Raw genomic sequence first — 24,698 nt, 5'->3', positions numbered from 1 at the left:
ATTGCTTGGATCCCTACACACAAGTGATTGCTCCCCCCTCAGCACAGAGGTCTGAGTGAGCCCTGTAGGCAGCCCACTGGTTCTGGATGGCCAGCTTCTCTGAGCCCACACTTTCTCTTCCCCTCACATGCCCCCCACCCTATGCCCACTCTCTCCCAACAGCCCTCAATGTCCACCTTTTTACCTCTATCCTCTTGGTCCCTGGACCCCATCTCAAACCTTTCCATGCCTGGGTTAGTGTTTGACATTGAGTCCATGTTCCTGAAATGAAACAGAAAAAAATTCTCTTAAGGGGCTGTTCCAAGAATTCTAACTAAGCCTTTCTTGAACGAATTCCTTTACAAGCCACTGGGGTGGCTACTGAAGCCCTGGAGCGCCTGGTGTGCTTCCAGACCCTCAGCATGGAGACAATGGGAAATATTTTGTCTAGAGAAAGGAGTTAGAGAGAGGAAGACAGGTAGGGGGGAGCCAGGAATATGGTGAAACACCCTCTGCCCCACCCCCCCACCCCCGCTGCTTCTTCATACAATCTATAAATTTGTGAAAAGTTTTGTGAGGAGATTTCTTAGGAAATCTGTGAAGTGATTAAATTTTCAGCCTGGAATAATAGCACAATAGATCTAGAAGCCCACCCATGCCATCCCAAGCTCAGGGAATGAGCACACAACTTAGTGTGGCTTATGACCATGGTTTTCACAAGTCGCTGAACAATAGAATCACCTGCGGAGTATATATGAATCTTGAGGCCCAGACAGTATCCAGAACATCTGAGGCAGGACCCAGGCATCAGTAATTTTACAGAGCTCCCCAGGTGACTCCAATGTGCAGCCAAGTTTAAGAACAAGGGACAAAGAACATCTCCAACCTCTAACCGTGTTCAGTGTGATCCTATTTATATCTCAACGGCTGAGAGGCTCTAGCTGACATCTAGGTTTTGTTTCAGAAATATCTATTGAACTTTACTAAATTATTTTAAACCCTAGAGTGCTCTTAACGTGACAAAGAAAATTTTAAAAAGAAGTTAGTTTCATTTTGAATGGTCACAAGAAGTATAGTCAATGTTGCCCTAACAGAATCCATCCTTTTTTGCCCAATGATTGAAAATCTACTATGTAGTTACCACTGGCCTAGATGCTTTACATGAATTATTTTTAGTTTTTTAAATGTTTATTTATTTATTTTGAGAGAGAGAGAGAGAGAGAGAGATCAGGAGAAGGGCAGAGAGAGAGGTAGACAGAATCCCAAGAAGACTCTATGCTGTCAACACAGAGCCTGACTTGGGGCTTGAACCCATGAACCACGAGATTATGACCTGAGGTGAAGTTGGACCTTCAACCAACTGAGCCATCCAGGCACCCCTTGGATTGCTTAATTCCTACAAAAACCTTCTAACACCTCTGTTTTTTCATCTGTGCTTTCCCAGAGTCCTTTGGGTTGGGAAACAGCCACCCAGCTTTGCAGAGTAACAGTGAGCTAGGCAATCCTAGCAAACAATCCTTGCAAGGAAGTCTAGCCAGCAAGCCTAGCAAAACTGAGGACTCGGGTCTGCCTTGCCTTGTCCCTCCTCATGATCAACCTGAGACACAAGAGGAGCAGTCTTGGTGCATGTATCTGGGTTCATTCCACTTCTGTCCAGAGTTCTGTTTCCTCCTCTGAGTCAGTTGACCTCTCTTGCTGTTTGTCTATCACACAGCTGTGTGAGAGCAGAGCCACAGCAGGCTGAGTCTGGAGACTGGAGTCCATCACTTTGCTGCCCTAGATCTCAGCCTCTTCATCACAAAATGGAGATATTAATACCTGATGTCCTGGCCACCCACAAGACAGGGACCAGAGTCAATGATTCATATATATCTTAGAACCTCCTGGTACTTTGGGTGCAAGTCCAGTTCTATAAATAAGCAGACAGGGATGATGTCAGATGTTCCCTCTCACCCAGTTTACTGGCCCCTACTCACTTATGCTTCATATTCCACAGCACCAGACGCCAAGGACAAAGTCCTTAGCTTTTTCCCAGTTCATGATTTCCAGAAGCAGGAGGGAATTCCTTTTCAGCGTGCCCAGCATTTGAAGAATAGTCCCAGAGTTTATCTTCAAAGCCACACACACCATCAAGTAAACCACCTGTACATCATAACCCAGTCCTTGTGCCCTGTCAGAAAATAGAGAGATTTGCAGGAAATGTAGAAGTGAAATATGACAGGTATATCCTGATTGTGTCTCAGTGTCACCAAACACTGCCATGGTTTCTGACATACCTAAGCCAAAGAGTATGAAACCACATGTGTGCTCCTTCCTGGGAAAGAAGTTTACCTGCTGGTGAAATGTAAATCCTCATCCTCGAAGTGTAGTGGAGACTCATGCTCTGAAGTCTAATTTTCCATTAAAAGGAAAAAAAAGACATTTTAGCTTTTCTCCATTTTTCTATCCCGTATGGATTGACTACAGATTAGCAACAGAAAGTTAAATAATTTTAAATACTAAACAGAATAGGCAAGTTCCTTGGATGCTTCTAGACTTGGGGGAGCCTACTCAATCAACATCAACAGTAGGGCTCTGGGTAAACTGGCCTAGTCAAACACAGTTTGAATACACCATCTGCCTATCCAAGATAAAACGAGAAGTCAGGTCATACATCTGACTTTGACTGTATGAGTCAATTCCCAAGGAAATACCTCCAAAGAGACTGGAACATGGTGGGACTGCTATTATTTGAATTAATGGCCCATTGGGGGGCATCCCTGTGCTGTCCTAGAGTAACAAGATTTCAAAGGCAGAAATAAAAAGATATCAGGAAATAACAGAGCAACATAGCTAAAATACATTTGCCACATTATAAGTCACTTCTCTATCTTCAAAGGCAGAGAGGGAGTCTGAGGGAAGGGGTAGAAGGAACGTACCACAGTGGCATCAAGGACGAAAAGAGGAAAGTTAATTTTATGTTGCCATGGTAATGAATTTCCAGCAAAGACATCTCACTTACACATGAAGCCTTACACACCATCCTCTTTTTAGGGATCCACAGTGACCCTTGACAGTTGTCCTGTGAATCACACAAACAAATTAAAATACCCCAATCAAAAAAGGCAGACTTCCAGATCCATGCACAAGTAGGCCTGTATAAGATACAGAATACAAATTTGCAGAATTGGTAATCATGTAACTTAAAGGAAGAAGTCAAAAGCAAGGCCTATTTGTTGTTTGGAGTTTTTTGGGGGAAAAGAATTCTGAAAGATGGCAGAGGAATGAATATCTTCTACTATTTGGCCTGGGATTAGATTTTTGACCACACTCTGAAACTCCATCCTAAGTGCCAAAGCAAAATTCTTATTATGATGATGTTAAAGTTAATGTACTAACACCTTCCAAGAGAAACTTCCAGGTATGGGGAGAGGTTTGATATCACTGGCCTTACAACTCAGTCTTCCCCGGTAATTGCTGGCACCCACCAAGCCTGGAAATAAATGCTCAACTTCCCTTCTGTTATCATCAAACCAACTGACTTTCTGTCCTTCCCATCTATTTATCCAACCATCTGATATTCTGAGACATGCCTACTAGACTAGATTCTGATTATGTGGTGATGAGTAAACAAAGCCTAGCTCCTGACCACTCACAGCTTATACCCTAGTGTAATCTACTAGAGTGCAAACTAGTAATAATTCCCACACTCACGATGATAAAAATATACACATGGTACCATGGGAGACCAGGGGAAGGACAGGTGAGAAAACCCCAGTTGGAATCCTGGGGAGGGGGTAGTTGAGCCGGACTGTGAAGGTGTAGAAAATAAAACAAAACAAAAAGTAGGGGAGGCAATCAAAGTTTTCCTATGTGGGGTCTAAACTTCTCACAAGACATTTACTGGAAATTGGCCAAATTGATTTTTACACTGCAGATAGAGGGAAACATGCTTTCGGAAAACAGAGAATAAAAGTAAGAGTGATTTATCAGCAAAAACTGAGTTAGCACCTGCCATTGGAGGTGCATATCAGATATGACGGGAAGGGGAGGAGTAATCAAAATACAAGGGAGGTGAATATGATACAATAATATACAATAGGAAGGTCCTGCCCTCGAAGATCTGACATTGGTTGAGGAAGCAAGACATTATCATATAAAGCATTGAGTAACTCTGCAATGTAGCCCATGTTACATGCTAAATAATCAGCATAGATCATAAATTCATAGGAATAAAAAGAAAGAAGCTGGTGGAATGAGGTAATATATTTCCCAAAGAGGTCAGGGTTTGGATAGAAGGGAGAGAAACCATTGCAGGTAAGGAAAGCACGGATCATATCATGTCACCCTCTCCTTCTACAATCATCAATGGCTCCCCAAACATAGTTACTGGCTCACTCTTTGGGCTTCCATGGGCCAGGACATCCCTACTCATATACTCCTGAAAACTAAGATGGCTTCTTTGAATCTCTATATCCCAAGCATTAAGCACAGTGCCTGCCACTGGTAGGGGGTTCAATATATCCACCCCAGAAACATATGGAGCCAGTCAGAGATATTTGAATCCCAAGTTACTTTGGACCATATAAGAACAAGAAGGATTGTGAAGGCACAATTTGAAGGGCTATTGAGGGTTCCAGCAATACAACACAAAAGGCCCCCCATGATGATGAATTCTATGCATCCACTTGGCTAGGCTCTGGTGCCCATTTGTTTAGTCAAGGTGTTGCAGTGAAGATCGGGGCACCTGGGTGGCTCAGTCGGTTAAGCATCCGACTCTTGATATCGGCTCAGGCCGTGATCTCATAGTTATGAGATCGAGCCCCACATCAGGCTCTGCACTGAGCATGGAGCCTGCTTGGGATTCTCTCTCCCTCTCCCTTTGCCCCTCCCCTGTTTGTTCATGTGTGTGTGCAAGTGCTCTCTCTCTAAATAAAAAAATAAACTTAAAAAATAAAAGATGTTCCCTTGAAGGTATTTGTGGATGTGATTAACATTTATAATCAATAAGCTTTGAGTAACGCTGGTTATCCTCGCTAATGTGGGTGAGACTCATCCAATCCTTTGATGGCCTTAAGAGAAAATTCTGAAGTTTCCAGAAGAAGCAGCAATTCAGTTGCAAGGCTGCATAGAAATGCAACCTGAGTTTCTAGCCTGCTGTCCTGCCCTGCAGATTTCAGACTTGTTAGCCCACATCCACTCATAGTCACACAAGGAAGAGAGAGACAGAGAGAGACAGAGAGAGGGAGAGAGAGATTACCTTCGTGCAGCAGGAAGAACATGGATAAGCCTAGAGATTGACTTGGCAGAGACATGGGAAAGCCAGTGGAGGTGAGGCTTGAGCTGGCACTGCCATAAGAGCAGAAGAGCCAGTGCTTCACCCAGTTTTTTAAAAATGTTTATTCATTCTTTTTGAGAGAGAGAGAGCAGTAGTGGGGAAGGGATAGAGAGACAGACACAGAATCTGAAGCAGGCTCCGGCCTCTCTGAGCTGTCAGCCCAGAGCCTGACATGGGGTTTGAACTCACAAACCACAAGATCACGACCTGAGCCCAAGTTTGATGCTCAGCCGACTGAGCCACCCAGATGCCCCAGTGCTTCACCCATTTTGCAACAGTTTGTAAAACCCAAGCAATCAAAATGTAAAGGCATGCGTGTGCACGTGTGCATACACACACACACGTACACACACGTACACACACACACAAACACACACACATAAATGTGTATAAAACTGGTACAGTCTGAATAAACTCTGTTCATGGTACCAGTGTCAGAGTCCTGGTTCTGATGTTGTACTCTATTATATGTAAGATGTTGTGATGGGGGAAAGCAGAATAAAGGGTGAGTGAAACTTCTCAGTATCTTTTTGCAACATCTTGTGAGAATATAATTATTCAAAATATAAAGTAAAAAGTAACCCTCAAGCAGAGCTATGAGATATTTAAAAAATAGTAGCATGAGATTTGGCCCCTCTGGTAACCCTCAAAGCACCCAGCAATTCGGGCTGCTGCCTGCCAGGTGACACCCATGAACTCTAGGACTCAGCAACCGATGCCTGAGAACAAAGCAGCAAGGAACCCAGCAGAGGGCACTACCGGCCCCCAGACCCATCAAGCTTGCATCCCCACCACCCTCCAGTAAGGAACTACATTTCCAGAGCCTGTGCTGTTGGGTTTAGTGTTCTATCCTGATTCTAGCTGAGGCTTGGCACTGACGAGAAACTACCAAGACGAGCTTGTCCTCTCCTGGACCATCCAATTCTGGCCCAGAACAGGCGAACGCAGGCCACCAACAGAGATTAAGGCACAAAAATTGTTCTGGAGCTGAGATTTGTTAAGACCCTACTCACACTTAGTCCCACCTGTTTATCTAATTCTATTCTACTCTGTGGATGAGCAAGAAAACAGCTCCAGGACCACTGCCCTTAATATGCAAGGCAGATGCAGCCAGCTGTTTTCCCGAAGCCTCTTCCTCACCCCCAGCACCATTTGCTTTCAGCTGTTTAGAGGAGCCTGCCTTCCATATGCACACGTGTCCCAGAGGCCAGGGACAGCAGAGGCAGTTTGGGGCATCCCGGGCTCACTCCCTGCAGCTACCATCCTCCACCTTGGGCAGAACCCATAGATGTCAACAGAACAGACAGAAAGGGGTTATAACACAGAGGCTAAGGAAAAAAATATTCAAAATGATAAGATTGTATCTTTCACGATGAAGCTTTGGCTTTTTCCTCAGCTCATTTGCCATTCTACAATGAAGTGTCTAGAGGAAACATTTATCTCTGCCCTCATAGCCCGGGAACACCAACTCTCATTAACTTTCCAATTTCATTCTTTCAGAAGATCCAAGTTCAGATAATCCAATTTATATGTATTAAAAATTACTTGAGGCAAGTGTCCAAGGGACTCTCTCCTCTCACCACCACCACCCCACCCCCAGCAGTTTTCAAATTACGTAAGAAGAACTACTTTAAAAATGCAATCCGCCATCTTTTATTTTGGTAGGCGATTCCGAGCCACTTGCCTGGTAAGTGACAAAGAAGTTCTTGAAAATAGAGGTTCTCTACCACAGGCAGATTTGTCCTCCAGGACACATTTTGGCAATGTCTGGAGACATCTTTGGATGTCACAATTGGATTTAGGGGTAGGGGGTGCTGCTGGTATCTGGGGGGTGTCAAGGCCAAAGATGTGGCTAACATCCTACAATGCACGGGACAACTCCCACAAAAAAGGGTTATCTGACCGAAAAAGTCAGTAGTGCCAAGGTTGAGAAAACCTGTCTTAGAGTTCTCTACAAGTTTACTACATACAACATTTATCATTCAATTCATCAAACAATCACCTGGAATTTAGCATAATCTTAAAGCATTGTGCTAGACCCTGAGGCTGGGAGCCTGCCTTACAGCATCTAGTAGAGGGATGGCAAAGGTATAAAGAAAATACAAGGCAATATTGAGCCTGAGTGAAAACACAAATCTGCAGAGGGAAGGCTAGCCTCTGAGGATGAGACTGGGGGACAGGAGGAATTGATGTCACTTTTCCCAAGACAACTACAAACTGCATGTTCACTCTCAAATATAAAATTCGATCACAAATATAGAATAAAAATAACCGCTAGGAAAGATCACCAAACCCCTAAGAGATTTTGAAGCAATCTGTCTTTTTTTTAAGTTTATTTATTTTGAAAGAGAGAGAGAGAGCTGAAGGGGCAGAGAGTGAAGGAGAGAGAATCCCAAGCAGGCTCTGCACCATCAGCACACAGCCGGATGTAGGGCTTGAACTCATAAACCAGGAGAGCATGACCTGAGCTGAAAGAATCAAAAGCTTAACCAACTGAGCCATCCAGGTGCCCCTGAAGCAATCTATTTTAATGTTTTTGTGTATCCAGCCTCAGAGAGAAGCAATCTACTGCTTTCATTGTGACTTTGTTCCCTATTAAGACTATTCTCCTGGGCATGTCTAGATAGCTAAGTCAGTGAAGTTGTTCAACTCTTGATTTCAGCTTAGATCATGATCTCACAGTTCGTGGGATGGATCCCCATGGCCCTGGCCCCTAGGGCATCTGAGAAACTGGCACCAGAAGGAAGTGTAAACCTTAAAGCGAGGGTGCCTGGGTGCCTTAGTTGGTTAAGCATCATGATCTTGGTTTTGACTCAGGTCATGATCTCACAGTTCGTGGGTTTGAGCCTGGCATCAGGCTCTGTGGTTACAGTGCTGAACCTGCTTGGGCCTCTCTCTCTCTCTCTCTCTCTGCCCCTCACCCCCCAAAGAAATACAATTTTTTTAAGATTATTTTTCTAACAATATTTTTCCAGTATCAAGATGTTTTATTTCCTTCTCCTGCCCTTTGTTTATTTTTTGTATCTAAACTTTTAAAACATCAGTAAACATGCAGGTGCACTTTCCTAACTGTCTGTTCATTGGCCTCTTTTTTTCAATACTGAGTGCCAAATACTGAGCAGGGACGATTGTCTCCATACCTCCTTCTCCCATTCCCCAAGCTGAAAGAATCCCAGGACCACACAAAGGTGCTTATGAAGGAGTAAAATGAGCAAGACAGAATGGTCTTTCCTCAGGAAAATGGGTGGCCAGATCAAAGAGGGTTTGATCAAACAGAAGTGCACCTTAGATTAGATTTGCAAGGCAAAATAGCCTAGTGATCATTTCCACAGCAGATACCACAGACAATCACATATCTTCCAGGTCAGCAGTGTGGATGATAAAACTGTCTGGAACACCATCATTGACAAATGTGAGCTCATAGCTAAGCTGAAATTAAAACCAGTTATGAAACAGAATTATCACATGCCATATGCCTGCGCACAAAATATTCCAGGCCATCTTACAAATTAAATCATTAACATACATCTTTGAGGCTCTACTTCATGAATACTTCTGCACAATACTGGGCTGTAATTTTTTGTTTGTTGTTAAGTCTGGGCTTGAATCTTGACTCTACCCACATGATAGAGTGGGACCTGGATAAGTTCATAGAACCTCTCTGAGTCTATATTTTCCCATCTGTGAAATGAGGAAAATCATAGTTCTCTCTCAAGATTGTTGTTTATTCAATTGGTCTAAGTCCTATCAGGAAAATACAGATCATGTCAGTAATTTTCACTGGGACAGCGAGGAAGCAGCAACCACCAGGAGGGTTGGGAGAGCAGGGGGCAGAAGTTGGAGTTACCAGAACCTGGAAGCTTCAAAGAAGGATGCTGTGAAGTTGAGGCACAGATTGCTGGGGAAAGGGAGACAGTTTCTGCAGCAGAAACTATTGTAGCAGAAGCTTAGGAGCCCACAGAGATGAGCCTCAGCTCATTCTGGGAAGGTGTAGAAGACAGCTGGACACTGGAACCTATTGCCACTGCCAGGGTGACAGGCCATTTCCAGGTGACACTCTTAGGAACTAACAAGTATGCAAGAAGGAGCAGATTCCTTCCCTCACTCAGCCTCAGTCTCCCTCTGGCACTTCTGCTGGTGGGTGGCAAAGGAAAAGCATAATTACAGAGAGCCCTGGTTTACGCAGCACAGTTTGGAAGACTGGATCTGGAGCTGAGGAAGAACAGCTTAACTCATGGCCCATTCAATCCATTTGTTCCCTATAGGTACAGGGTGTTTTCCATGCAGCCAACTGCAGGGCTCTGCTCTACACACTAGGAAGTCGGGAGGATGAAACAGAAAACTCTTATAAAGTGCACAACTTGTTGACCATTACAACTTAGACTCTCAGTTAAAATCAGTTCTCTCTCTCAGGCCCAGTGGGAAACAAAAAGAAAGGACATAGAAACCAAAACAAAACAAAAACCCAGCTCCTTTCTTTCAGGAGCTTCCAAGTTTAGATTGAGTGTTGTAGGATGAATCCAAGAGCAGATTACAAAGTAATATGTGTTGGTACATTTTGAAATAATATTTCAGACAACTGTTTTAAGAATTTGGAGAAGCCAAAAAATATTTGGGGGATGGTCAGGGAAACGCTCACAAAAAAGATGGGAATGAGCAAGTCCTCAGTATTTAGACAACAGCAAAAAGGATGAGACCATTACATGTTAGAGAAAGCACATTAGCAGGTAACTTGGCAGGAATTTGCTGGGTGATTACCTGATCTCAAAACATGGAGGATGAACTAACAATGTGGAGTATGGAAGGTGGGGCCAGTAGGACATTTCCTGACTTTATTCTGAGGCATAAATGAACTTCTGGAGATTTCTGATGAGCAGAAGTGCAAAAGATATTATATTTGCAGTCCCTATCATATCTAGCACAATACCTCACATATAATGGAATATTTGGGAAAAAAATATTACATTGAATGAGATGAGATGGCATGAAATTACAAAGGCAGGTCTTAACTTTGAAAATTTGTATAGATTTCCCTCTGTTTTAATTATAATAATGCTTTGTGAAATGTTTAGAATAACCAATAAGCAATTTTAAGGCCAAAGGTTCAGGAACTAAAAGAATTCAAGTAACGATAAAAATGTCAAGTCGGATTGTCACCCACCCATCAAGACACTGTGCTCATTTCAGATTGACAGCCTTCCATTGGTGAACATCGCATTGACCAATATTGGCTTTGGAGAGACTTGGAGGGATTATTGAAGACACTGTGAATTTATGCAAAAAAAAAAAAGTGCTGGACAACATGGTGTTGAATCCATTTTAGTGATTCATGTAGGAGAAAAAAAAATATCATTCGTGTGAATTCTTAATGTGAGTTTGCAGAGTATACAATGTACTCACACCTAATCTGTTGTGTTCTTCTTGGCAGATCCACTACAAGATTTTGGCTTTTCTGTTGACCAGTGTTCTAAACACTTGAAGTCAAACCTCAACATTAGGCTTGGAATCGTTCTGAGTAAGTGAAGATTATTGACATGAAATGAAACATTGCACCATCTCTTCCTGCTCCACACACCCCCATTTCTTGCATTAACTCTAGTGGCCAGCTAAGCCACTGTTGCCCACCATTCTGTGGGATTAACTCTATTTCCATCTCTATTTTCACTTCTCTTCCTGAGTGATATCCAGACACAGTAGAACTCTCACTGAATGCTGTGCTTTTGTACTGAAAAGACCCTAAGCATTCATTTGGATGATATAAGCACCTGGAATCAGTATATCCAACAGCAACAAAAGATAACGTCAAGCCTAAATATTGATGTCTATGCAGGAAAGAGCTTTTGCTTTGTTATCCCAGCAGCAAACAAGTCAATCTCCAGCAGCATAGCTTATAATTTGCTTTATTTCATTTCCCAAAGAGTTAATGTGATTCCTGAAACTTGTGACAAAGGCAAATACCTTCTCCCTCCACCCCAATCAATGAGCTAGGTAGCTGTCTGATTGTTTGTTTTTATTTAGCTATGCCTTTAACAGTTAATCATTATATTGCTATAGCTACTAGAGTATCTCCTTTCTAAAGTGGTTTTATCAAAGCCAGAACAGAAGGATTCAATAAACTTCGTGTGTGGAACCATTCCAGAGAAATGGAGGGAACATTGCTAGGGACCAAGAACTCTCATGCATCTTCGCATTTCTGGAAACTTGCATAATATCTGGATTCTATAGCAGCAGCTGAGTAAAAGAGAAATGGAATGAGAAGTAGGTGCAACATAGTAGGGAGAAATGGAGGAAAAGACGCAGAGAATTAGAAGCCAGCACTGACAAGCACCCTAAAGCTTCCTGTATAACTGTGATATAGTATTTACCTAACAACTGTGGGGGGTGACCAAACCCCACCGCCCTCAGGGGAGGCACACAATACTATGCAGCTGAGAAGTTGTAGAAGCCAGAGCATCAGGGCTGGGGAGCACAGAGTGACTACTTTGCTCCAAAAAGAGAACGTTTATAAAAGGGTCACAGTTCATACCGAGGGCTTCTGCCATTATCCCCTGTAGCTTTGCCTAAGTGTTGTTTTACAAACAAATGAATAAATAAATAAATAAATAAATAAATGGAAGGAGAGAAGGAAGGAAAGAAGGAAGGAAGGAAGGAAGGAAGGAAGGAAGGAAGGAAGGAAAGAAGGAAGGAGAGAAGAAAGAAAGAAAGAAAGAAAGAAAGAAAGAAAGAAAGAAGAAAGAAAGAAGAAAGAAAGAAAGGCAAGGAAAGCAAGAAAAAGGAAGTTAGGAAGGAAGGAAGGAAGGAAAAATGGAAGGAGGGAAGAAAACTTTCCCCATACAGAGCAGACTTCTGGAAATAAAGGCCCTTCTGCTCATGCTTTTGTAAACGTTGAATGTTTTGATACACAGCGAAACCCACACTAACAATAAAGCTGGTCTTCTCTTACCTTTAAGGAGAGGACATCAAAGAGCTGTTTCTTGACATAGCTCTCTTCACTAAAGGATCGTCCATTTTGAATTTCTCCTATCCCATCTGTGAAGAGGACCTACCGAAGTTTTCCTTCTGCGGGAGAAGGAAAGGGGGTAAGCCGTGTGACTTGCCGACTGCTTGCTTGGGGTCTAGAGAGGGATGAACAATGGCTTCCAGTTGAGGTTGGGGCCTTGGTTCCACCCCTCACCTTTGGACCAGCTTAACCTTGCTTAACAGCATGTGTTATATGAAAACAGCCCTAAAGCCCATTTCACAGGACCTACCATATACAGTGTATGTGAAAATCAAATGCAACATGCTTCTGAGGCACTTTACAAACAGAAAAGCGTTGCTGTTAGTGGTGGCACCTTATCAAAAAAGGGCTGGCAACAGAAAGAGCCAATAGCTTTGCCAAATCCACTGAGATTCAAAGTATCTCCAGGTTTCTGCTCAGTGATCTCCCAGTAAACAGGGTCTACTCAATAGGTCAATGGACTCCGAGAAAAAGAAAAAAAAATGAAGCTTTCTAAATGTCACTATTTTATTGTGGTCTTGCCCACTCGAGTCATTGACTGATAGGGCTATTCGGTAGCTAGGCTTAATGTACAAAGCATAAAACCATTACATCATCCCCTCCTTCCTTTTTCAATTCACTAGCCGCCTACCCCCGTGCCATATGTACCTAAGGAACACAAAAACTCTACTCCAGCCTGTCCTCACCTCGCTCTGCGCCTTGTCCTCACCCAGCATCTTCACCAAGGCCTTGAGATGCCTCTGTTTATTTAACTGAAACTTAGGTCTGATCTGTGAGTGTCCTGTCCAGAACCACTCTCCTCCTCCTTCCCAGTCCCAAGGGGGAGCGCACACCTAACCCCTTATGCCAGAAGCATCCGCTTATTTATTTATTTCCTCATTCAGATAGGGCAGGGTGAGATCACCCAATTATGCTTCCTAAACAAAGGATCTAGGAGAAACTGGGGTCCCCTTCCCATAGTAAAGGGTGCTGACAGAGGAAGTTTGTGCAGGAAAAGGAAACGGGATTAAAGGGAGTGTAGGCCCACTGAAGCCCAGTGGGCTTTGCTGTGACGAGTAGGTGACAGGCCTCAGCTCAGCCTTCCCTCATCATCCTCCTCTCTGTTCTCCAAAGTATGGGGTGCTTACTCCTATTGTAGCACTTGCCATATTGCCATACAATCATTTATTCCCACTTATCATCCCCAATAGACTATGGGCTTCTTGAGGTTGGAGTAGGAGCGTCTTAGTCTCTAAGGCCAGGACTTCAAATGCACCTGCTACAATGAGAGTGCTCAGTACAGCGTGTGTGCAGATAGAAGGAGCCCACATCAGTTAAGCATTCTGTGCTGGGCACTGTTCTAGGAGCTTCACATCCAGTAAGACATGTACTTACTACCCCAACCTTTTGAGCACAACTTTAGTACTATTAATACGCCAATGCACAGAGAGTTTCAGCAACTTGTGCCAAGTCACAGAGCCGGTGTGAGAGCCATGGCTCAAATCCAGGTGAGCTGGCTCTGAGACCCATAATCTTAGTGAAAAAACAAAGGAAGAAACAAGGAATTGTGCCTTTTGGCCAGGAGTTTATTTAAAATCATCATTTAAAAACTCATTCTGGCCAGTGATCTGACTTTATTTTAAATGGGGACATTTTTTTCCCCCTCCTGGCTAACTTACCATAGACTGGCCAGTCAGCTTTCCTCTCTGAACTTGCTGGAAATATTTCTGATTGATCGGATGCATTCGTGTACTTCTTCTTCACTAGCTGATACCTATTTAACCTTTTCCATAGGCAGCATCTACAATTTTATTGCCTGTCTTTTGCTTATCTCCCCAATTTTTCCCCAAAATAAGTGTTCTTGAACCCACATGTGGAAACAAGTACACTCGGAAGCACTATGAGCTTAGTAAGAAAGAGCACATACTGTGCCAACCTTCACTCGTACTTCCTTCTATTCCCTGAACCAAGTCTCCCTCACTCCCTCCTGAATGATGGAAATGGTGTCCTACCTGGTTTCCTTCGTCCCTACTGCAGCCAGGGTAGTCTTTTCTCAAATAGAAGGTCTGATGGGGCTGGAGAGGCAGGCTAGACCCAGCCGGATGAATTACTCCCTCTGGATGTTCCTGGAGCATCACACTCTACTTACCTCAGCTAGAATCGTATCCCATAGCATGTGTGTGTGTATCTCCCTCCTTAAACCATGAACTCCTTGAAGGCAGGAATATTTCTTGCTCCTCTCTCTGGAGATTTGGCAAAGAGAGCCTGGCACAGAATAAAGATGCGATAAATACTTGTTTCATTGAATTTTTATATGACAGATTGAATGTAAGTTTACCAGCTCCCCTTAAAAGTGACTCTCTAATAATGCTTATATGTGCCACAAAGATACAGGTGCACCATATCCTAGCAAAGGGTGAATTATCTTGATCCTCCAAGTTTAATAAAACCTGGTTTTTCCTCCTATGAATAGTTTTAATAGAATTAATAAAATAGAAAAGATATTGTTCTCCCAAACTGAGGTGTCCAATTCAGTGTAAGAGCTCAAAAGGCTGGTGTTTACCTTATCTGAATGCCGGGCAGTCCTGCAGTCATTTATTTGCTTTATTGCCATGGGCTGAAACCTGCATACTCAGTCTGAGAAGCTGGCATTTGGGGAATTGCCAGGAAATTTCACATCGTATAAAGCAATCAGAGAAGTGATATACAAATGCGGCATGAACAAATAATTATGTAAATTATATAAGCCAGAAAAACTAACACCTTAAATTTTGAGGCTTCTTGGGTTATTGCTTTTTTTTGCAACCCACCCACAAACCTATTGCAGGAATGATTCTATTGAAAGAAGTGATTAATTCTAAGACCAGAGAGAAGCCAATTCAAATCCAAGCACAAGCTGCTGTTGACATATTAAGAGGCAGCAGAGTCCCTCTGGGGTTTGCAGGTCCTTCTGAGCAGAGCAGTGAGAAAACTTGGTGTTTGCTGAAGGTGGCACAATGGTGTTCAGTATCATTTGTTTGATGTCATCATTTCCACGGCATTACTATGCATTCCTCTGCACCCTGCACCCTGCTGGCTGTTCTCTGAGCCAGAAAAACTACAAAATGGGGGAGGGGCGCCTGGGTGGCTCAGTTGGTTAAGTGTCTGACTTTAGCTCAGGTCATGATCTTGCAGTTCCTGAGTTCGAGCCTGGCATCAGGCTCCATGCTAATAGTGCAGAGCCTGCTTGGGATTTTGGGGCACTTGGGTGGCTCAGTCGGTTAAATGTACAACTCTTGATGTTGGCTCAGTTGGTGAGTTTGAGACCCACATCGGGCTCTGCACTGACAATGCTAGAGCCTGCTTAGGATTCCCTCTCTCCCTCTCTCTCTGCCCTCCCCACACCCTTCCTTTCTTGCAAAAAATAAATACACTGAAAAAAAATGTTTCTTAATGTGTTATTAGGCTTAGTGAGACCCTGTGGATAAAACAGTGTGTCCTTTTCTTCTGCATCTTGCCCAGCTAGCTCTAAGGCAAGATGTTGTCAGATTTAAAGACCAAGGGATGGGTGCCAGGGTGGCTCAGTCTTTGGGTGGTATCAGACTTCAGGTCAGGTCATGATCTCACAGTTCATGGGTTCGAGCCCCACAACAGGCTATGCACCTGGAAATAGCTCGGAGCCTGGAGTGTGCTTCTGATTCTGTCTCTCTCTCTTTCTCTGTCCCTCCCCCGCTTGTGCATGCTTTTTCTCTCAAATATAAATAAATAAACATTTACAATAAATAAATAAATAAATAAATAAATAAATACCAAGGGATGTTCTTCTTTTGGCATTAGCATTTGTGGTGTGATTAGCAGTTTGAGGGAAACAGCCTATATATACAGTTATAAGGGATTGATTAAGTAGATCATTGTCCAGCCAAACACAGGTTCAATATGCTGTTGCAGGAGATTATTAAATTACTTGAAAATATAAAAATGTTGTTAAGTGACAAAGAATCTTGCTATAAAAGAGTGCTAACTCTTGGACACTGTTTTTTTTAAAATACGTGTAAGTGGATGCACCAAAAAGCTCTGAAATAGTACACACTTGGGTGCTAATAGTGGTTATCTCTAACTGGTAAAACTACAGATCTTTGTTCTCATCTTTTTGGAAATCTCTTTTGCTTTTACAATAAATTTACAAGGTTATTCTTTTTGAAGGTTAGTTGAGCACTGTAGGAAAGAACGGAGAGGGTGAATTCTCTTCTTCTTCCTCTTCCTCTTTTCGAAAAGCATCTTGACCTACTTAATATTCAGTGATATTTAGAGTCAGAAAGTTCTGAGTCAAAATGTAGCATAGAATGTCAAGGGATTGCTTAATATCTGCTTCGTATTTTTTTTCTGGGATACTCAACACCCCTTCCCCCTTTACCCAGCTATGGGTTCATTGAGAAGGAACCAAAACAGATCACTGTTTTACTTTGTCCTCTGTTAATGTTCCCATAGTGTCTTTCTCGCCTCTGGTGGCATCAGGTCATGTAGATTCATTTGCTTTACTTGATCTTGCTGCTTTCAAATTGACATCAGTTTTTAAGACTAAACTTGGATTAAATCGAATGTCCTAATGGCCACACCTGATTACTAACCATAGAGAGAGAAGCTGCAGTAAACTTCCTTTATACTCAAGTTAAGAACAGTAATGTCAGAAGAAGCTCCATGGCTTTGGGCTGGTCCGCAAGGGCCCTTACCCCAGTGGATCTCAATCTTGGTTGTACATTAGCTACACCCACGCTGTTCTATGCAGTGGCCACAAGCCACAAGCCGTGGCTACCCAGCCACGGAAATGTAGCCAGGCTAATTGAGATGTGCTATAAATGTAAAGTACACACTTAATTTCAAAGACATAATACGAAAACAAAGAAAGTGAAATACCTCAATCATTGTGATATTGGTTATGTGTTGAAATAATAATATTTGAGACATACTATGTTAAGTAAAATATATAATTACTATTTTATTTATTATTTATCAACAATAAAACATTGTTATTGACATTATTAAAATTAATTTCACCTTCTTAAACATGACTACCAAAAAATGTAAAATTACACATGCAACTGCCATTATATTTTTATTGGGCAGTGCTCCATTTTAATTTACCTTTACAATTTTGAAGATCCCAACACCCCACACCACAGACTAGTTAAATCAGAATCTCTAGAGGTACAACCCAAAGCAGGTGGTTTCAACACTCTGCCAAGGTTGAGGAGTACTACCTTAGCCCCAGACAGGGATGACTCCATAACATCTGGCATTATCACAGCATTTAATACATGACAGGGACCTTTGCAGATGTGTTATGTATATTAACCAATTTACTGTTTGTATCAACCTTGTGAGGTATAGAAGCTATTATTGTTATTATCCTCATGTTAAGAGAAAAGGAAACTGAGTCCCAGAGAGGTTAAGAAACTTACCCAAGGTCACAAAGCCAGAAAGTGGTAGAGTTGGGCTTCTCTCTAAGAAGCTGGGCTCCAGGGACTCGCTCTAAACCTGTCTGCTACATAGTCTCTTTGAACATCAAGAAAACTCTGCTAGAGAAGTATGACTCATTTCAGCCCTCCACTAGAATTGGAAACAAGATTTAAAAGGCACAACAAAATTATAGGAATCAAATAATCATTTTGGGCATAACCAGTCATTATATACGGTGGTGGTTCCCAAAGTGTGGTCCCTAGACCAGAAACATCAGCATCATGTAGGAAATTATCAGAAACACACATTTTTGGCCCCACCCAGACTTATTGAATTAGAAACTCCAGGGTCGGGGCTTAGCACTCTGTATTTTAAAAATCCCTTTGGGTCACAGGTCAGCAAAGTTTTTCTGTCAAGGGTGAGGTAGTAATTACCCTTTCTGTAAAGGGTAATATTTTAGGTTTTGCAGGCTATATGTTCGTCTGGCCTCTGCAGGATAAAAGTATAGACAATATGGAAATGAATGGACATGGCTGTGTGCCAATAAAACTTTATTTATGGACACTGAAATGTAAATTTCATGTAACTTTCCTGTGTTGTTACATATTATTCTTCTTTTGATTTTTTTTTCTATCATTTAAAAATATAGGGGCGCCTGGGTGGCGCAGTCGGTTAAGTGTCCGACTTCAGCCAGGTCACGATCTCGCGGTCCGTGAGTTCGAGCCCCGCGTCGGGCTCTGGGCTGATGGCTCAGAGCCTGGAGCCTGTTTCCGATTCTGTGACTCCCTCTCTCTCTGCCCCTCCCCCATTCATGCTCTGTCTCTCTCTGTCCCAAAAATAAATAAACGCTGAAAAAAATATTAAAAAAATAAAATAAAATAAAAATATAAAAACAATCCTAGCTCATGTCTGCTGAAAAACAGGCCATTAGGGGTATTTGGCCCACAGACTATAGCTTGCCAGTCCTGCTCTAGATGGTTCTGTTGCATGCTAAGTCTTGAGAATGACAGCTGTAAGGAAAATAAGGATTCAAGGCTCTTAGCCAGAATTGCCGAGCACAGGTATTCTCTGGCTTTCACTGTGGTGAACACTCACCTAAGGTTCAGGATAAATTAAGATTAGGTTACTTTGGAAAATGTAACAACTTTGCTTTAAACTATGCTTTTCCAGTGCCAACAAATTAGATTTGGGGCAAAGAGAGGGGTATAACAGGAAGACAAATGAGAGAGGCCAATGGCAGGGAAGAAAGAGAACTGTTTAAAAAGCCAAAGGAGCACCTGGCTGGCTCAGTCAATGGAGCATGTAACTCTTTATCTTGGGGTTGTGACCTCAAGCCCCACATTGGGTATAAAGATTACTTAAAAATAAAATCTTTAAAACAAACAAAGAGAGGAAAGAAGGAAAGAAGAATGGAAGGAAGGAAAGGAGGAAAGAAAAGTCATAGAGTAGGACTGATAATCTCCTCCTCTCTCCACAGCTACCATTTATAGGCTGGGGATAGAAGCCACTTCTTTCTGGAGAATCATTTGATCTCTCTGGTTCTCAGTTACTTCATCTATGCAATGGGAGTAACCATAATTCTTTTTCAGGTAATAGTGCATATTAAAAAAAAGAACATGTCTGGCACATTGGAAAGCAATAAACATGGCAATGACATGTCTCTCTGCCTCCTCCTCTACCTGAGGGACCTCGAGGCAGGGGTGGAGCAGCTTGAGGGACCCATGGCTGGTTTACCCAGGCTAGGGTTTCCCACAGGAATGAACCTAGTAAGGATCCTGACTCAAATCAGCTCACCAGAAGCTGGGGGCAATTGACCTAACACTCTGTCACCTGCTCAGGATCCCAGGACTTCCTGTGGAGTAAATGAAGAAGTCTCTTCTTGTGTCTTTTGTTTTGTTTTGTTTTGTATTGTCTTGTTTTGTTTTGTTTTGTTTTTTCCTGTGTTGGTCTAAAGTCAGTCTCTAAAGTTCTCATTTTATGCCCCTGACTTGACTTCTTTCCAGAATGAGTGGTGGTGGAAATGTCTGCTTCCTTCCTGGAAACATGACATCTACCCACAGAGGTATGGTTTGTCCCCAAGGCCCCAACAAGACTATCCCACAATGGTCTCACATATAAAATTTTTCCAAAATTTGGATTTGTCAGCACTGATCTCCGCCATGAACGAGACCCCACAGCTTTGTCTAGCTTGGAAATGAGTTGAGCTCATCTCAGTCCCTTTCATCCCCTTCTGATTTATCACGAGGTCAACATACTTTGATATCCATTCTCAACAAACTGGGGTTCACTTTGTTCAGCAACTTTCCTGGAATATCCTGTCTCAGGAAGATGAGCATAAAATGAAAAGGAGAGAATAAAACTTATTGTAGGACTTACTGTTGAACATGAAACTGAGATACCAATCTGGGAAGTAGGAAGGATCCACTGCAGGACACACTCCACACGAACAGAATGTGAGGTGGGGATACTCAAAGGAACAGAGTGGCTTGTGTTTTGGCTGTCCAGAATATAGTGTGCAGGGCTATGTAGAAACAAGATTCTCAACTGATAATGAACCTGGAGCTTTGGCAAAAACTTATATTAAGACCATAAAGTAAATAGAATGAACACAGGATTTTCATTCTTGATGACAAAGACACATCAGTTGTCAGACTTGACTCTGGCCAAACTTCTATGAGTTCTGGTCAGGGTGGGTCAACCCAGGTAAAGGGTATTGGTTTCACAGCGCTAAGTACTAATTGGCCTTCAAAATTAATTTGTTTATTGTTTCATGGATTAACTTGTGAATATCAGTTGCACCCAAGCTCTTGCCAAAACCAACTGAAATTAAGATAGAGGTTTGGGGCACCTGGGTGGCCCAGTCAGTTTTGGCTCAGGTCATGATCTCACGGTTCGTGAGATTGGGCCCCATGTCAGGCTCTGCTCTGACAGCGAGGAGCCTGCTTGGGATTCTCTCTCTACCTCTCTCACTCTGCCCCTCCCTTGCTCGCTCTCTCCCTCTCTCTCAAGATAGATAGATAGGTAGATAGATAGATAAATAAATAAATAAATAAATAAATAAAAGCTTGAAGAAGTTAAATAACAACATGTGTGTGTGCACACACTCATGTGTGTATACTGGGTATATATGATTATAAAGTAGGACACCTTAGGTCAAGGGGAAGTAGACCTTGGCAGCTGTGATTGACATGGCTGAAACACAATGAAAAGCTGAGAGGACTTGAGGTCACATGCATGTCAGAATCCCAGAGAGGGGCAGAACTCAACAGTCTTCAGAAGATCTGCACAGTGCACTCGTCTCTCTATGTGGAGGCTAGCACCTTCCAGGAAGAGCAAATCTATTAAATAAATACATACAACAAGGAATCTACCCCAAAAACCAAGAGCACACTTAACACACTGTATGTTAACCAATTTGACAATAAGTTATATTTTAAAAAAAAGAAATACACACAACAGATATTGATATACTTCATGCAATATGTGAGAGACAGATAAAAAAAAAAGTAGTTGTGGGATTAATTTCAAATGCATTTGGAAAGCTTGTAATTAAAATAAATATTACAGGGACACCTTTTATAAGCTGAAGAACCCTTTAGTCAAGGAAATAATTGCTCCCTGGTTTATCTTTTGTGTAAATCTGAAGGTTCCTGCTTTAAGTGTTTGTCCAAAGTGAGGAATGCATTGTAATTAGATGAATTTCAATAAACACAGAGTAGGTCCCCTGAGTACTGTATATAAAGTCTGACATAACATTTCCCACAAGGTAGATATTATCTCTGACAGCAGCTAAGGGATTCTGTTATAATAGTCCCTGATTTTACTTGTACGAATAAGACAAAGCCAGAAGCATAGGGGATACTTAAGTTGGCTACCTGTCCTCCTTCCTTTTGGTTAGTTGGGGTGTCTTTCATCTGTCCTGGTTTATGCCAAATGAGTGCACTTGGCCATCCTCCGAGCATCATTAATATTAATTACAGAATCTTCTCAATCTCACTGTCTGTAACAATGCAAAACTCGGTCTGAACAGTTCTGTCTAGATCAGCAATTCTGATTCCATCCATCAGATTTCTATTGCCCTAGCCCTCTATGTGTGCCTTTTCACAGGTCTATGAAATGGAGGAAATTCGGAAATTGCCTAGATTTGGAAAAAGTCCCACAAATGCTTTCTGCAAAATGCCTTATGCCTTGCATTGCTGTAGCAGAAGACTCAAAAACACCTTCCAGGCAAGTGCTTCCATGGTTAATCTACACCAATGGTCCTGACAATCTCTATAAAGCATGCTCCCAACCAGGCACCCCTACCGTGAGCCTCACTTCTCAAGCATTTGGGGTTCACTGCACATGGATTAATGAATGTGAGCCCCAGGAGCACGGTCATTGATTTCTGCTATAAGAGAAGGGGAACAAGCAATTTTATCTGAGGCCTCACTTTTAAGATATGTCTTCTCTAGGTCATCTGTCCCACCTATTTGCTTACCCCTGATATGTGGGTCATTTTAGGCCACCTGCTTCAGGCTTTCTGCTCTGCTGTCCCTGTACCTCCTTCTCAAACTCTCACGATCCCAGATTTTTGTCCTCTTTCCCTCGATGACAAAGTGGCTTAGATGGGAACTCATGTGTCTTGGTTCCACTTCACTTGGATAAATCAATAGACCCATGGAGGGGTGATACTTCTTGGCCACCAGGGACAGTACCAGGTGGGGAGCCTGTCATTGCCGTCCCTACTGTCATTCTTTCGCTGCAGGAGCACACTACCAAACCTGATATTATTCTCCAGGTATTTACTGCTGCCTACCTTATCTCACTGAAGAGCCAGCTTGGAGGGGGGCAGGGGGGCATAGCCCAGGACAGTGGTCCTCAAGCTAACATATATATCACATCACCTGGAAGACTTTTCAACCACAGATTATTGGACATGCCCACCCCTATTTTCGATTCAGTACATCTAGAGAGGAGGTTTAACATTTGCATTTCTTACAAGTCCCCAGGGGAGGCTGCTGATGCTGGTCCAGGGACTACACTTTGAGAACCAGTAGCCTAGATAGGGATAAGCCCAGAGTTTGAAGCTAAACCTGCACGGAGTTGGACCACCACTGCCACTTGCCTGTATACAACTTCAGGCAAATTACACAACCTCTCAGAGCCTCACTCTGCTCATGTGTACAATAAGGAAAATACGAGACACCTCATGGGATTCTTACAAGGATAAGATGGGGTGATCCACACAAAGCCCTTAGAACGGAGTTTGGAGTAATAAATGGAAGTTACTTCATGCAGCTGATTAGGGGTTTCTCAAGCCAGGGCTCTGGGCCCCTGAGGTCATCCATCTCAGAATGGAAGTCTGCGTTTTAGCAAGGCAGGCAGAGGCAGTAGAGCTTTCGAGGGTTGGAAGTTTAAGACCCTTTCTCTCTGAGGTGGCAAGAACATGACTGAGCTGTGTATTCTCTGGTGGCTGACAGAGCCGAGTCTGCATGGCCCCTGTGTGCCCCTGGGGAGACAGACCCATTTGCATTTCTCATGGAACTGGACATTTGGAGCATCATCTCCTCAGCCTTTGGCCTTTCTTCTCTTCATGTTGTATTCCTCGTCTGCACCCTTCAAGCAGCTGTGGATTTGCTGGGCAGCCACCACTGCTGCAGACTGGTGGGGAGTCTGCAGAAGCTGGGGTGTGCTACTGTGATAGCAAAAAAAACCCTCTTAACACCGCAAAAACCAAAGTGGAAACAATGATCACCCTGGAGAGGGCACCAGCAAAAACTAAGCAAAAGAGGACTTTTTCATGAAGGAGGAGAAGAAGAAGAAGAAGAAGAAGAAGAAGAAGAAGAGAGAAAAGAAGAAAAGAAAAGAAAAGAAAAAAAGAAAATAAAAGAAAGAAAAGAAAATAAAAAAGAAAAGAAAAGAAAAAAGAAAAAAGAAAAGAAAGGAAACCTACGGCCTATTAAGGAATCCCATAGGCCTGGGAGATTTCCCTCTATCCACAAATTCAAGCCCATTTGTAAGAGCCAAGAATGTTTTGAAACTCTCCTATGACATCACATTTTCCCTTTAGTTGAGCCCAGCATATTTAGACTAATGATGACCCAGGACCAAAGCATTTTTAATTTTCTAAGGCAATACAAGCTCCTTTACAAATTCTCAGCCTGTTGTAGATTTTGCATAAACCTGGCTCAATGACTCCCACACTTTCATGTAATAATCATTTAAGAACCCAATTAAGAAGGCCTTCTCCCAGCTCCCCGGACTGCTCCAAAACTCTGATCCCACGGGTGGCTGGTATTTGCATATTAGCAAACATCCTGAGAGCTCCAATCTGTGTGGACCCCGGAGACCCCCAGTCTGAGAGAGGCCACCCTCTGTAATGTCTATTTCATTATTTCCCATCACACTGCTGTTTCCTGAGTCTGCCCCAGGTTCCTGGAGATCAATTCAATTTCTTCTCTTTCTCCCCAGCACCGTCTTCTTCATTTCCATTTCTGGAAATCCAATCAGCCCGCCAATTCACAGGCTATATTTTGAGAGTTACATTAAGTATTTATCTGCAGGAATTCAGAAATAAGTTGGTAGGGACAAAAACTTAAACTTTCTTTCCTTTCTGATTGTCAGAAGTTATGTATCTCTTGGAGGGAAGCTGAGCAGCCAAGACCAAAAGGTCTTACAGGAGAAATAAACTTGGAAGCAAATCATTTCACCTTTTGGGCCCCAATTCCTCATCAGTGACTTAGTATTGGCATTGTTTGCTGCAGTAGCCACTAGCCACATGTGGCTATTGAACACCAGAAATGTGGCCAGTCCAGAGTGAGATGTGGGCTTTGTTTTTAACTTTTGTTTAATTTTGAGAGACAAAGAGACAGAGAATGAGCAGGGGAATGGCAGACAGAGAGGGAGACACAGAATCTGAAGGAGGCTTCAGGCTCTGAGCTGTCAGCACAAAGCCCAATGTGGGGCTTGAACCCACGAACCATGAGGTCATGACCTGAGCCAAAG

At 42.7% G+C, this 24,698-nt stretch overlaps 1 protein-coding gene across 3 annotated transcripts in view; it reads left to right on the top strand.

Annotated features, from left to right (window-relative positions):
- The window catches only part of LY86 (lymphocyte antigen 86), a 61,320-nt gene that overhangs the window by 23,006 nt on the left and 13,616 nt on the right, over positions 1-24,698 (top strand). For all 3 annotated transcript variants that reach the window (XR_006717074.1, XM_045497492.1, XM_045497493.1), the window contains exons 2-3: positions 10,725-10,811; positions 12,247-12,375. Coding sequence is in view for 2 of the 3 variants with exons in the window: in XM_045497492.1 (XP_045353448.1) it covers positions 10,725-10,811; positions 12,247-12,375 (216 nt within the window). In the remaining variant the exon portion in view is untranslated. The remainder of the gene's footprint in view (positions 1-10,724; positions 10,812-12,246; positions 12,376-24,698) is intronic.

This window comes from Leopardus geoffroyi, chromosome B2 (assembly GCF_018350155.1).
Source record: "Leopardus geoffroyi isolate Oge1 chromosome B2, O.geoffroyi_Oge1_pat1.0, whole genome shotgun sequence".
NCBI classification, from domain to species: domain Eukaryota; kingdom Metazoa; phylum Chordata; class Mammalia; order Carnivora; family Felidae; genus Leopardus; species Leopardus geoffroyi.
Note: the sequence above shows the minus strand (reverse complement) of the source record. Positions and strands in the feature narration are given on the sequence as shown.